We start from the raw sequence: 14,771 nt of genomic DNA on the forward strand, positions 1-14,771 counted from the left end.
AAAAACAGGGTTAAATTTAAGCATATAAATTAAAATGCAAGCAGTTCGGACAAGCACGTACAGTGGCACAGTGCTCATTCAGTAAATGTACAGCTGAACAGATGTGTTTTGAGTCTGGATTTGAAAGTGGCTACTGTTGGAGCACATCTGATCTGTTCAGGAAGCTGGTTCCAGCTACGGCTGGCATAATAGCTAAAAGCAGACTCTCCTTGCTTTGAGTGAACCCTTGGTATTTCTAATTGACTTGATCCTGATGATCTGAGTGATCTGTTGGGTTTGTATTTAATCAGCATATCTGCAATGTATTGAGGTCCTAGGTCATTGAGTGATTTTTATACAAGTAATAGCACTTTAAAATCGATCCTAAATGTAACTGGAAGCCAGTGTAAAGATCTGAGGACTGGTGTGATATGGTCATATTTTCTGGTTCTGCTCAGGATCCTGGCAGCAGCGTTCTGTATGAGCTGCAGCTGTCTAATGGTCTTTTTGGGAAGGCCGGTGAGGAGACCATTACAATAGTCCACCCTACTGGTAATAAAAGCATGAACGAGTTTCTCTAAGTCTTGCCTGGAAACAAAGCATCTAATTCTTGATATATTTTTGAGATGATAGTAAGCGGATTTAGTTATTGCTTTGACATGACTATTGAAACTCAGGTCTGACTCCAAAATCACACCAAGATTCCTGACTTGATTTTTTGATTTCAGGCCTTTAGCCTCAAGATATGCATTCACCTTGAGAATTTCATCTTTGTTTCCAAATGTAGTAATTTCAGTTTTGTCTTTGTTTAACTGAAGAAAGTTTTGGAACACCCAACTGTTAACTTCATCAATGCATTTACATAGAGTCAATGGGGCTGTAGTCATTAGGTGATAGGGCTAAGTAGATCTGGGTGTCGTCAGCATAGCTGTGGTAAGCCATTTTGTTATTTTTCATTATTTGGCTGAGTGGCAGCATATACAGATTGAAAAGGAGTGGTGCAAGAATTGACCCTTGTGGGACTCCGCATGTCATGGATGTCCACTCAGACTTATGGTCACCTATACTCACATAATAACCTCTCCCTTCTAAGTATGACCTGAACCATTTGAGGACCATTCCAGAAAGCCCAACCCAATTTTCTAGCCTGTCAAGAAGTATTTTGTGGTCAACAGTGTCGAATGCAGCACTGAGGTCCAGTAATACCAAAATTGATGTTTTGCCTGTATCTGTATTGAGGCGAATATCATTTATTATCTTAATGAGGGCCGTCTCTGTGCTGTGATGCGGTCGGAAACCAGATTGAAAATTGTCAAAGTATCCGTTTGAGCTTAAGAATTTGTTCAGCTGACTGAAAACAACTTTTTCAATGATCTTTCCTATGAAGGGGAGATTTGAGATTGGTCTGTAGTTGCTCAATATGGAGTTATCCAGATTTCTCTTTTTCAGGAGAGGCTTAACTACTGCGGTTTTTAGGGAGTTTGGAAAAGTCCCAGAAAGAAGTGAGGCGTTTACCACTTCTAGGAGATCTGCTTCTAAACAGTTAAACACACTTTTGAAAAAAGAAGTGGGGAGTGTGTCAAGGGCGCAGGTTGATGTTTTAAGGTGCTGTACTGTTTCTTCTAAAATTTTACCATCAATTGCTTCGAAATCAGTCATAGTAACTTTCTGAGGCTGTGGTCTGATCTGATTCACCTCAGTTGTCACTACATATAGGCTAATATGGTGCATATATTTAGTAAAAGAGTTGATTTCTCTAGTGAATACAATTCACTTGTTTCTGCTTCTTCTTCGCCTGTGTTTTGATCAGGACATTTAGTAATCTTTCAGAAGATATATAATAGCATCGCCTACCATATAACAGGGAAAACAAGCAAAGCCAGAAATTTCTGTCAATGGCGGTGAAGCATTGTCTCACAAATGACGAAAATGTCCATCAATGGCCGGGAAAGAGTTAACAGTTTTTGCAATACAGAATTTCTATTCATGCAAAAATGTCCTTGGATATTATGCATGTCAATGAAAATTACTTAAAGTATGTTTCTATTTCTCCACAAATCTTATTTGTTACAGCACCCCCTGCTACTACAGGCTCTTCTGAGTCTCAAACACCAGCTCCTACAAGTGAGTATTTTCATTCATGGACAATTGAGTACACATGATGTTAATAGGAAAATTATTTCAGTATTTTATTTATTTTAGAGTAAATGTGATAAATAATAATTTCACTTATTTCATTTCACATCCTGAGTATCAAACATCAGCATCTACCAGTTAAAATTTTAATAGGAAAAAAAACTCTTAGGTTCCCTGTTACGTCTCATGTTGGCATAGAGGTAGAACTGACGCACATAATATCCGTGTCAACACTCTTTTATTTTGGACTCTGGGGAGTAACTAAGGAGGAATAAACCGAGGACAAACGGGGTAGCGGTAACCATAAGTGGTTCGCTTTATTTAAACAGACAGATAAATTTATACCATGGAAAACATAATCCAACCCATATTTACAACTATATACAAACAAACAGAAAGAAATAAAAAGAAAACAAGATATAGTGAATTAAACCAGACCACAGAGAGAAGGAAAACGAGCGGTGCTAAATAAACAAAACAACAAAACCAAAACCCGTTACTAACAAATCCCCACCCTCTACACTAACTGAAAACAAAACAGCAACAAAAGAAATCTTCAGCGTTCAACACGCCATAACTAAACTTCACTAACTAAAACAAAAACATACAAAGGGTTGCACCCGCTCCTTACCTAATGTGTTTAACAGAGAACTCTACGTGTATGTAAGATGTAAGTCACGTGACATACTTCCCTTTTCTCTACTCTCCGGGCCGGCAAAGTATCGAACAGGAACGACGTTCTCTGAAAAAAAAACACAACGAGCAAAGCGAACCACCACTAAGACAGCGACACAAATGGCACAGCCAACAAACACACTCCAAGCTCCGCCCCCCCTCTTCCGTTCCACCAGGTGTCCTTTATGGTGAAGCACAGTTGATGATTGGTCAATTTCCAGGTCCATCACGCCAAATGATCTGGAGAAGCAACCAATCACAGCACCTACAACTGAGCGACAGGGAAGAACAGGAAAACAAAGACAACAAAACATAGCAAAGGGGAGAAACACAGCAACCAATAACAAAAAGGGGAGGGAAAACAACCAAATCATGTAACACCCCCACCCTTATAATCAAACATTATAGGAATTATAATGTTTGTACACAGAATTGCCACTCACAGGAGTTACACCCTCGAAAGGGCATCCGCGACCACATTATCCACTCCCTTCTTATGCCGAATCTCGATATTATAATCTTGAACCACTAGAGCCCATCGCATTAACCTTTGGTTTTGGTTGTACATACGACCCAGGAATGTGAGAGGATTGTGATCGGTATAAACCACCACAGGATACGAAGTAGACCCGACATAAACTTCAAAATGTTGCAATGACAACAATAAAGCCAACGCCTCCTTTTCAATGGTAGAGTAGTTAGACTGATGTCTGTTAAACTTCCTAGAAAAAAAACAAATTGGGTGGTCGATACCCTCCTCGTCTTCCTGCAGCAGCACAGCCCCTGCTCCAACTGCGCTCGCGTCAACCTCTAACTTAAACGGCACAGAAAAATTAGGAGCGGACAGCACCGGAGAGCTACACAACAAATGCTTGATGACTTCAAAAGCACTCTGGCCCTCAGCTGACCAAATGAACTCCTTTGCAGGGCTAAGCAAGTCGGTCAAGGGTTTCGCAACAGAAGAAAAATTCTTACAGAAACTTCTGTAATACCCTGCCATGCCCAAGAACCTCCTCAACTCGCGACGGGTAGTGGGGGCAGGGAATTCTTTGATGGCATCAACCTTTGCCTCCACCGGGCGAACTTGTCCTTTGCCTACCTGCTTACCCAAATAGGTCACTGTGGCTTTACAGAACTCGCATTTAGCCAAATTCAAAGTTAATGACGCATCGGCAAGTCGTTGAAACACCGTCGTCAGTACTGACACATGCTCAGGCCAGGTAGAAGTATAGACCACTAAATCGTCTAAATATGCTCTACAGTTAGGTACGTTTGCCATTACTTTATTTACTAATCTTTGAAAAGTAGCAGGTGCATTTCTGAGGCCAAAGGCCATAACGTTATATTGCAGGAATGAGTCTGGGGTTACAAAAGCAGAGATGTCTGATGCCCTTGGTGTAAGTGGCACCTGCCAGTAACCCTTGAGCATGTCCAACTTGCTCACAAATTTAGCAGCACCAACATTGTCGATGCAGTCCTCCATCCTTGGCAGAGGGAAGCAATCTGGCACTGTTACAGAATTAACCCGACGATAATCGGTACAAAATCGGACAGTTCCATCCGCTTTTGGAACTAAAATGCATGGAGAGCTCCATGGACTAACACTGGGTTTTGCAAGACCCTCCTGCAACAAATACTCAACCTCTCTCCTCATTGCAACCCGCTTTGCAGAGTTTGCCCGATAAGGGTGCTGCTTGATAGGAGCAGCCTTGTGAACATCAATGTCATGGCAAAGTACGTCAGTTTGCTTGGGTACATCTCCAAAGATCTGAGGACAACACTGAATCAGGTTAGCGATGTCTGCACGCTGATCCTCTGGCAAATGACACAACAACGTGGAAGGGTCAGCTAAAATCTCAGAATTAGACAGTGGTGTGAAAGGCAACGGGTCAACACGTAATCTCACCTCATCAGCATCAAGCTCAGCATCACCAAGGGATGATGGTATTAACTCACAATTCACAGCAACAGATGAAACCACGGGCCCTGTGTTTTCCCCTGAACAATGAGATGCTTCTTCCCTGGAATGATAAGCTTTGAGCATATTAATATGACACACACGTTTTTGTCTCTTACGGTCAGGTGTTTTAATGATGTAATCAGTGTCACTTCTCTTTCCCACCACCTCATAAGGACCAGCGAAACGTGCAGACAATGCAGAACCTAGAATTGGTAATAAAACAAGTACCTTGTCACCCACTGAGAACGATCGTGACACTGCTGCTTTATCAAAGTGTTGTTTCATGCTAAACTGAGCTTTAGAAAGGGCTTCTTTAGCACAAGCACAAGCTTCCTGTACCCGTTCACGGAAACGAGCCACATAATCAAGAATATTCCTTGTAGGACTTACACTGTCATCCAGACCAAGCATTTGTTCCTTAAGAACTTTCAGTGGCCCACGGACACTATGTCCAAAGACTAACTCAGTTGGGCTAAAGCGCAACGACTCCTGAGTGGTTTCACGAACTGCAAAGAGAACAAACGGCACACCCTCGTCCCACTCGTTCCCCGTATCTGAACAATACTTCTTCAACATAGATTTAAGTGTCTGGTGAAATCTCTCGAGCACCCCTTGACTTTCAGGATGGTATGGACTGGATGTACGGTGACGGATACCTAACGAGCACAAAGTTTGTGAAAACAGCTTGGACATAAAATTTGTGCCCTGGTCTGTTTGTACGATCTTAGGTAAACCAAAAGTAGAAAAAAACTTAACCAACGCCTTAATGATTGCTTTAGAAGTAATTGTTCGCAATGGCACTGCTTCCGGGTATCGCGTTGATACACACATCATCGTAAGCAAGAACTGATGACCGGTCTTAGTTTTGGGCAATGGTCCGACACAATCCACCACCACATGCTCAAAAGGTTCCCCGAGCACCGGAATTGGAACTAATGGCGCAGGAGGAATAACTTGATTTGGTTTCCCCATGACTTGACATGTAGGACATGTACGGCAATAAGTCGCAACATCCCTTTTCAACCTGGGCCAAAAAAAATGATGCAACACCCGATTGTAAGTCTTGGTCACCCCTAAATGTCCTGACATAATATGGTCATGGGCGAGTGAGAGCACCTGTGCACGATACTCTGAAGGCACGACTACCTGACAAACAGTGGAACACTCTGCATCCTCGACCACCCTAGGCTGCCACTTCCGCAGTAGTAAACCATCTTCCATAAAATATGATGCATCTCCTGTGGACTCAGACACAGCATCAAAACACTTTGTCAAAGTTTCATCATCACATTGGGCTTTACTTAACTTTTCACGACCTACAGGTAGCAGAGATGTCAGCGTACCACTAACCTTTTCGTTTACTGTCTCACGATGCACGTGTTCCACTGCAACATCATCTGTGCACATAAACGTGTCATCCAATGTAAACTCAGTCCCCATCCTCTTTATCTGGGACCGAGTTAACACACAAGCGGGAAAAACATCAGGATACCGAAGAGTTAACTCCTCAGTACCAGAAGTAACCACCGGTTTATCCAGTACTTCTAGTACTGGCAGCACTCTACCTCCGGCCAAATCATTGCCCAGAATGAACTCAACACCAGGCACTGGCAACCTAGGTTGCACACCCACATCCACGAAACCTGCAACCAACTCAGTCTGTAAATACACACGATGCAGCGGCACTTTCAATACCTCCATACTAATACCTTGCACAAGGATACTAGAACCCACACTGGACTGCTCCGAAAATGGCAACACATCACCACAAATGAACGAGCGCGCAGCTCCAGTGTCTCGCAACACCCGTACCTCCACTTGATCATCTCCTTGGGCACTGAGTGACACAAAACCTTCTAACATAAACGGTTGGTAAACAGAGTCAACGGGAGCTGAAATGGTTTTTACCAAACCGACAGGCTGTGCACTGGGAGTTTGCTGTTTCTTTTTCAGCATTATACAATCGGCAATTACATGGCCTATTTTGTGACAGTATAAACACTCACGTTTCTCTTTAGGTACTTCCACCCTTGTTTTAGGTGTAACATTAACAGTTTGCGGCAGAAAACCTACGGAAATGTTTCTATCACAACGCGCGGTATTAAACACATTTTTATGGGTTAATGTAAACTCGTCTGCTAGGACCGCAGCCGCAGACATTTCCGTAACCTTCCGTTCATTCAGATACAAAACAATGCGTTCAGGCAAGCACCTTTTAAAATCCCAGAGAAGCAGCAGCTGGCGTAAAGACGAGAAATCAACAACATTAGTTGAAGTACACCACTTATCAAACAATGCTCCCTTCTCACGTGCGAATTCAACAAAAGTCTGATTGCTAATTTTCCTATGATTACGAAACCTTTGTCTGTAAGCTTCCGGCACTAATTCAGAGCGCGCAAGATAGCTGCTTTCACGGTCTCATATTTTAGACTATCTTCCATAGACAACGTAGAAAATACTTCCATAGCCTTCCCCACAAGCCTACACTGCAACAGCAACGTCCACACTTCCTTTGGCCATTTTAACGACCCCGCAATTCTCTCAAATGCACCAAAATAACTATCCACTTCCATCTCTCTAAATAGCGGCACCAATGAAATATGTTTACTCACATCAAAAGCTGTAGTAGACAAGCCACGCTCCGTCGAATTTTGGCCAGGTGACTCAGAAGCAGACCGGCCAGTGGACCTAGAAGACAGCTTCCCCTCCTCTAACTCCAACCGGCGCAGTTGTACCTCTTTTTCAGCCTGAATCTCAAGCCGCCGTATTTCAAGCCGCAGATCATATTCAGCGCGTCGGGCGTGTGCTTTGTCTTCCGCCTCCATACGGAGTCGGGCCAGTCGAATCTTTACTTGCGCGTTCTCTCTAGAACCCGGCGTAGACGGGGAAAATGGCTCAAATGGAGGTAAACCTGTTTTAGCCTCCGCCTCAACAAGCCTCACCTCCTCAGCATCAGCCTCCGCGCGTTCACGAGTCGTCATACCCTCACTGATATGATCTGCGTCTCTAACAGTCTCAGGCAAACTCAAAACATTTAATTCCGAAAGACCGTCCAACACGACAGTTTTAATCGTTCTCTTCGATGACTGCCGACTAACTGAGATTTGGAAGTGTTCAGCTATTGCCAACAGATCATCCTTGCGACATTTCTCAAGAAGATCCAATGTCGGATTCTCAATAAACCCACGTACATTCAGTGACATAACGAAGCTTACAAACAAAAAAATTATCTGGGTGTCGTCAGCATAGCTGTGGTAAGCCATTTTGTTATTTTTCATTATTTGGCTGAGTGGCAGCATATACAGATTGAAAAGGAGTGGTGCAAGAATTGACCCTTGTGGGACTCCGCATGTCATGGATGTCCACTCAGACTTATGGTCACCTATACTCACATAATAACCTCTCCCTTCTAAGTATGACCTGAACCATTTGAGGACCATTCCAGAAAGCCCAACCCAATTTTCTAGCCTGTCAAGAAGTATTTTGTGGTCAACAGTGTCGAATGCAGCACTGAGGTCCAGTAGTACCAAAATTGATGTTTTGCCTGTATCTGTATTGAGGCGAATATCATTTATTATCTTAATGAGGGCCGTCTCTGTGCTGTGATGCGGTCGGAAACCAGATTGAAAATTGTCAAAGTATCCGTTTGAGCTTTAGAATTTGTTCAGCTGACTGAAAACAACTTTTTCAATGATCTTGCCTATGAAGGGGAGATTTGAGATTGGTCTGTAGTTGCTCAATATGGAGTTATCCAGATTTCTCTTTTTCAGGAGAGGCTTAACTACTGCGGTTTTTAGGGAGTTTGGAAAAGTCCCAGAAAGAAGTGAGGCGTTTACCACTTCTAGGAGATCTGCTTCTAAACAGTTAAACACACTTTTGAAAAAAGAAGTGGGGAGTGTGTCAAGGGCGCAGGTTGATGTTTTAAGGTGCTGTACTGTTTCTTCTAAAATTTTACCATCAATTGCTTCGAAATCAGTCATAGTAACTTTCTGAGGCTGTGGTCTGATCTGATTCACCTCAGAGCAACTCAAGGATGTGCTGATCGCATTTCTGATATTAATGATTTTCTCTGAGAAGAAGAAAGCAAACTCACTACATTTGCTGTCACTACATATAGGCTAATATGGTGCATATATTTAGTAAAAGAGTTGATTTCTCTAGTGAATACAATTCACTTGTTTCTGCTTCTTCTTCGCCTGTGTTTTGATCAGGACATTTAGTAATCTTTCAGAAGATGTATAATAGCATCCCCTACCATATAACAGGGAAAACAAGCAAAGCCAGAAATTTCTGTCAATGGCGGTGAAGCATTGTCTCACAAATGACGAAAATGTCCATCAATGGCCGGGAAAGAGTTAACAGTTTTTGCAATACAGAATTTCTATTCATGCAAAAATGTCCTTGGATATTATGCATGTCAATGAAAATTACTTAAAGTATGTTTCTATTTCTCCACAAATCTTATTTGTTACAGCACCCCCTGCTACTACAGGCTCCTCTGAGTCTCAAACACCAGCTCCTACAAGTGAGTATTTTCATTCATGGACAATTGAGTACACATGATGTTAATAGGAAAATTATTTCAGTTTCATTTTATTTATTTTAGAGTAAATGAGATAAATAATAATTTCACTTATTTCATTTCACATCCTGAGTATCAAACATCAGCATCTACCAGTTAAAATTGAACATTTTAATAGGAAAAAAAACTCTTAGGTTCCCTAAGAGGGGAGCGAGACTCTGCATCCAACGATGATGCTTTGGGGAATGCATGACTGTTTCTGAAGCAAATGTGCAACTCCAATCTTGTGGTGCTGCGTCACCTTGTGATGCGTGCCGGTGTAAGGTGTAAGCTATAAAGGGAAGCAGGCAACACAACAGCAACAGCTTTTGATAGGCTGAAGCAAGCCGCTCCCAGAAACTATGGTTCCCATTCAGTCGGTCACTCTCGACGCCACGTCGGAGTACCGACGAATAGGAATCTCGCTCGCGAGAGCCAATCTACTTCGAGTGTAACTAAACAAGCCAATGCACATTGGCATGCAATGATTGCACCAGGTGCTCATGCCACGCCGTGCGGGTATAAATGAGACACAGGTGATTGCATCAAATCAACCTTTTGCTTCGGAGCCGGGTGGTAGATGGTAACGCCAGATATCACTCACTACTTCGCAGTCCTGACTGAAGACGGAAGCCGCCTTTCAGAAGCGATCTCTTCAGTCGGTGTTGGTGTGACGGCACAGCAGCGGTCGCGTGGTTTTCGGATCATCTCTCTGTGTTGTTTGTTAGAGCAACCACAAAGGCTGTTCTCACAGCTGGTTCGGTGCGCTGAAAACGTTCTTGTTAGTCAGAGAAAAGCTTTTATTGACACCAGGCCCAGAAAACGATCGATCTCAGAATATGTCGACCCTTGACATCATAGAACGCAGAAGCGCCGCCTCAGGCCCGCCCACCGACTCGTGGAGCTAAACGGGTTGCGCTACAGAGCAATAAACATGCCGGTTCCAGATCACGTGCGTAAGACATTGCGCGTTTGTTCGCTTCATTTCACCGCAGAATCGATTGTAAACAAGATACAGGTCGAGACTGGATTTGCAGACATATTGAGATTAAAACACAATGCTGTGCCCTCTATATTGGATCTGACAGGAACGGTGCAACACACTTATGTGAGTAAAACATGTTTTTATATACCTTAGCACGCTGTCACCGGCTGGAGAATCCTCTATTTGAAGTGTTATTGCTTCATTCGTGATCATACTCGGACTTGTATGGGCCAGGGCTCGGCCTTGATTTTTTTAAAAGCCCAACGTCCTGGGGCTATGTGTTTTTCAGACGGTACGGTTCGCAGTTATATTCACTGATCGGGCGAGCCAAGTAATACAGAAATAACATTCCAATCAATATGATGTTTTTGAATGTAAAAACCACGCAAACGTAATAAGTTGACCTCAGACAACAGTATAACATTTTTTTTAAAACCAGTTCATGTATGGGAGACTCAACAGACGTGCTCTCTCGTTTCATTCAAATGCAACTTCTGTCTCTGTTTTTGATTGTATTGAAAATGAAATCAGAGTACTTTACTATTAATACTACTATAATTATTACTGTAACTTCTTGTGATCATCTTGTCTGGATGATTGTTTTGTACACTGTACAAAATGGATTTATAAACAGGCAAGATTTAAAACATTAATCTCATTTTAATTCAATATGTCCCCGTAATTATTTATGTGCTTAAGAAAATCTGTGTAATAATTGTACAATAAATATACATTATTATCCCTTAAATGTCACCAATGTTTTCTCATTCAAAAAACAATGTTGCGCGCTGCGTCAGACTGATGCTGACTGGACAGGATTTAGCGTGAATTTTCAAAATCGTGATAATCAAACGCGGTTTTAATGATAATTAAATTTTAAACGATATTACTAACCGTCAGTACATTTTATCGTGGTTTATCGTGAAACCAGTAATCGTTCAATCCCTACATGTTACTGGGACAATTGCATCAGTATTTTATTTATTTTGGTGTAAATGTGGTAAATAATAATTGCACTTATTTCATTTCACATGCTGAGTATCAAACATCAGCACCTACCAGTTAAAAATGACATTTTAGTTAAAGACTTACATCGAGATTGGATTCAGAATGATGATCAAAACATAGATGGAGTAGGTCAGGTCTATCAACACCCCCAAAGCTTGCACAGTCCTATGGCTCATCCTGGGTCGACTAGTTAGGCAGTTTTGATTTATATGCTTTTTAATGTTGATGATCGTGTTACTTTACATATTAGGGGTGTAACGGTACACAAAACTGACGGTTCGGTACGTAGCTCGGTTTTGAAGTCACGGTTCGGTACGGGTTCGGTACAGCAGTTTTACAAAATTGTTTTTTATTTATTTGTATTAAACAGTGGTTTACTGAAAAAAAATTTGTCTGTCCTTAAATTAATTAAATTATAACTAAAAGTTTATTGAAGATATTGCTGTAAAATATATAGGGAGCCCTTACTTGAACATTAATATTAAAGGTTAACAACAGAGCCCAAAATATTAGCCTAAATTCAGTTGCTATTTATTTTTAGGTATAATAATCAACACTCAAATAACATAGTACGCAAACATGTAAACTTCACATAAGGTAGTTTTTGCAATAACTTCTAAATCTAATTATAAAATATATTTTTTCTCCAATTCGTTGTTGAAATATAATAATTTATAGCCTACACAGTGTCTGTCAGTTTCATGACAGGTTTATTTAAACATACATGAAATAATCAAGATACACTATCAGGTTAAGTAGAATATAACGAATATATAGGCTAATATAATAAATATATATAGGCTAATATGGTGCATATATTTAGTAAAAGAGTTGATTTCTCTAGTGAATACAATTCACTTGTTTCTGCTTCTTCTTCGCCTGTGTTTTGATCAGGACATTTAGTAATCTTTCAGAAGATGTATAATAGCATCCCCTACCATATAACAGGGAAAACAAGCAAAGCCAGAAATTTCTGTCAATGGCGGTGAAGCATTGTCTCACAAATGACGAAAATGTCCATCAATGGCCGGGAAAGAGTTAACAGTTTTTGCAAAACAGAATTTCTATTCATGCAAAAATGTCCTTGGATATTATGCATGTCAATGAAAATTACTTAAAGTATGTTTCTATTTCTCCACAAATCTTATTTGTTACAGCACCCCCTGCTACTACAGGCTCTTCTGAGTCTCAAACACCAGCTCCTACAAGTGAGTATTTTCATTCATGGACAATTGAGTACACATGATGTTAATAGGAAAATTATTTCAGTATTTTATTTATTTTAGAGTAAATGTGATAAATAATAATTTCACTTATTTCATTTCACATCCTGAGTATCAAACATCAGCATCTACCAGTTAAAATTGAACATTTTAATAGGAAAAAAAACTCTTAGGTTCCCTAAGAGGGGAGCGAGACTCTGCATCCAACGATGATGCTTTACGGAATGCATGACTGTTTCTGAAGCAAATGTGCAACTCCAATCTTGTGGTGCTGCGTCACCTTGTGATGCGTGCCGGTGTAAGGTGTAAGCTATAAAGGGAAGCAGGCAACACAACAGCAACAGCTTTTGATAGGCTGAAGCAAGCCGCTCCCAGAAACTATGGTTCCCATTCAGTCGGTCACTCTCGACGCCACGTCGGAGTGCCGACGAATAGGAATCTCGCTCGCGAGAGCCAATCTACTTCGAGTGTAACTAAACAAGCCAATGCACATTGGCATGCAATGATTGCACCAGGTGCTCATGCCACGCCGTGCGGGTATAAATGAGACACAGGTGATTGCATCAAATCAACCTTTTGCTTCGGAGCCGGGTGGTAGATGGTAACGCCAGATATCACTCACTACTTCGCAGTCCTGACTGAAGACGGAAGCCGCCTTTCAGAAGCGATCTCTTCAGTCGGTGTTGGTGTGACGGCACAGCAGCGGTCGCGTGGTTTTCGGATCATCTCTCTGTGTTGTTTGTTAGAGCAACCACAAAGGCTGTTCTCACAGCTGGTTCGGTGCGCTGAAAACGTTCTTGTTAGTCAGAGAAAAGCTTTTATTGACACCAGGCCTAGAAAACGATCGATCTCAGAATATGTCGACCCTTGACATCATAGAACGCAGAAGCGCCGCCTCAGGCCCGCCCACCGACTCGTGGAGCTAAACGGGTTGCGCTACAGAACAATAAACATGCCGGTTCCAGATCACGTGCGTAAGACATTGCGCGTTTGTTCGCTTCATTTCACCGCAGAATCGATTGTAAACAAGATACAGGTCGAGACTGGATTTGCAGACATATTGAGATTAAAACACAATGCTGTGCCCTCTATATTGGATCTGACAGGAACGGTGCAACACACTTATGTGAGTAAAACATGTTTTTATATACCTTAGCACGCTGTCACCGGCTGGAGAATCCTCTATTTGAAGTGTTATTGCTTCATTCGTGATCATACTCGGACTTGTATGGGCCAGGGCTCGGCCTTGATTTTTTTAAAAGCCCAACGTCCTGGGGCTATGTGTTTTTCAGACGGTACGGTTCGCAGTTATATTCACTGATCGGGCGAGCCAAGTAATACAGAAATAACATTCCAATCAATATGATGTTTTTGAATGTAAAAACCACGCAAACGTAATAAGTTGACCTCAGACAACAGTATAACATTTTTTTTAAAACCAGTTCATGTATGGGAGACTCAACAGACGTGCTCTCTCGTTTCATTCAAATGCAACTTCTGTCTCTGTTTTTGATTGTATTGAAAATGAAATCAGAGTACTTTACTATTAATACTACTATAATTATTACTGTAACTTCTTGTGATCATCTTGTCTGGATGATTGTTTTGTACACTGTACAAAATGGATTTATAAACAGGCAAGATTTAAAACATTAATCTCATTTTAATTCAATATGTCCCCGTAATTATTTATGTGCTTAAGAAAATCTGTGTAATAATTGTACATTAAATATACATTATTATCCCTTAAATGTCACCAATGTTTTCTCATTCAAAAAACAATGTTGCGCGCTGCGTCAGACTGATGCTGACTGGACAGGATTTAGCGTGAATTTTCAAAATCGTGATAATCAAACGCGGTTTTAATGATAATTAAATTTTAAACGATATTACTAACCGTCAGTACATTTTATCGTGGTTTATCGTGAAACCAGTAATCGTTCAATCCCTACATGTTACTGGGACAATTGCATCAGTATTTTATTTATTTTGGTGTAAATGTGGTAAATAATAATTGCACTTATTTCATTTCACATGCTGAGTATCAAACATCAGCACCTACCAGTTAAAAATGACATTTTAGTTAAAGACTTACATCGAGATTGGATTCAGAATGATGATCAAAACATAGATGGAGTAGGTCAGGTCTATCAACACCCCCAAAGCTTGCACAGTCCTATGGCTCATCCTGGGTCGACTAGTTAGGCAGTTTTGATTTATATGCTTTTTAATGTTGATGATCGT

The 14,771-nt window shown here is 41.2% G+C and overlaps 1 protein-coding gene across 1 annotated transcript in view; it reads left to right on the forward strand.

The window, feature by feature from the left end:
* The window catches only part of LOC307121267 (receptor-type tyrosine-protein phosphatase beta-like), a 149,574-nt gene that overhangs the window by 59,413 nt on the left and 75,390 nt on the right, over positions 1–14,771 (forward strand). Inside the window, exons 4-6 of the mRNA XM_079808799.1 lie at positions 2,053–2,103; positions 9,225–9,275; positions 12,462–12,512. Coding sequence (XP_079664925.1) covers positions 2,053–2,103; positions 9,225–9,275; positions 12,462–12,512 — 153 coding nt within the window. The remainder of the gene's footprint in view (positions 1–2,052; positions 2,104–9,224; positions 9,276–12,461; positions 12,513–14,771) is intronic.

Source organism: Gobio gobio (genome assembly GCF_949357685.1).
Source record: "Gobio gobio genome assembly, chromosome: 25".
NCBI classification, from domain to species: Eukaryota; Metazoa; Chordata; class Actinopteri; order Cypriniformes; family Gobionidae; genus Gobio; species Gobio gobio.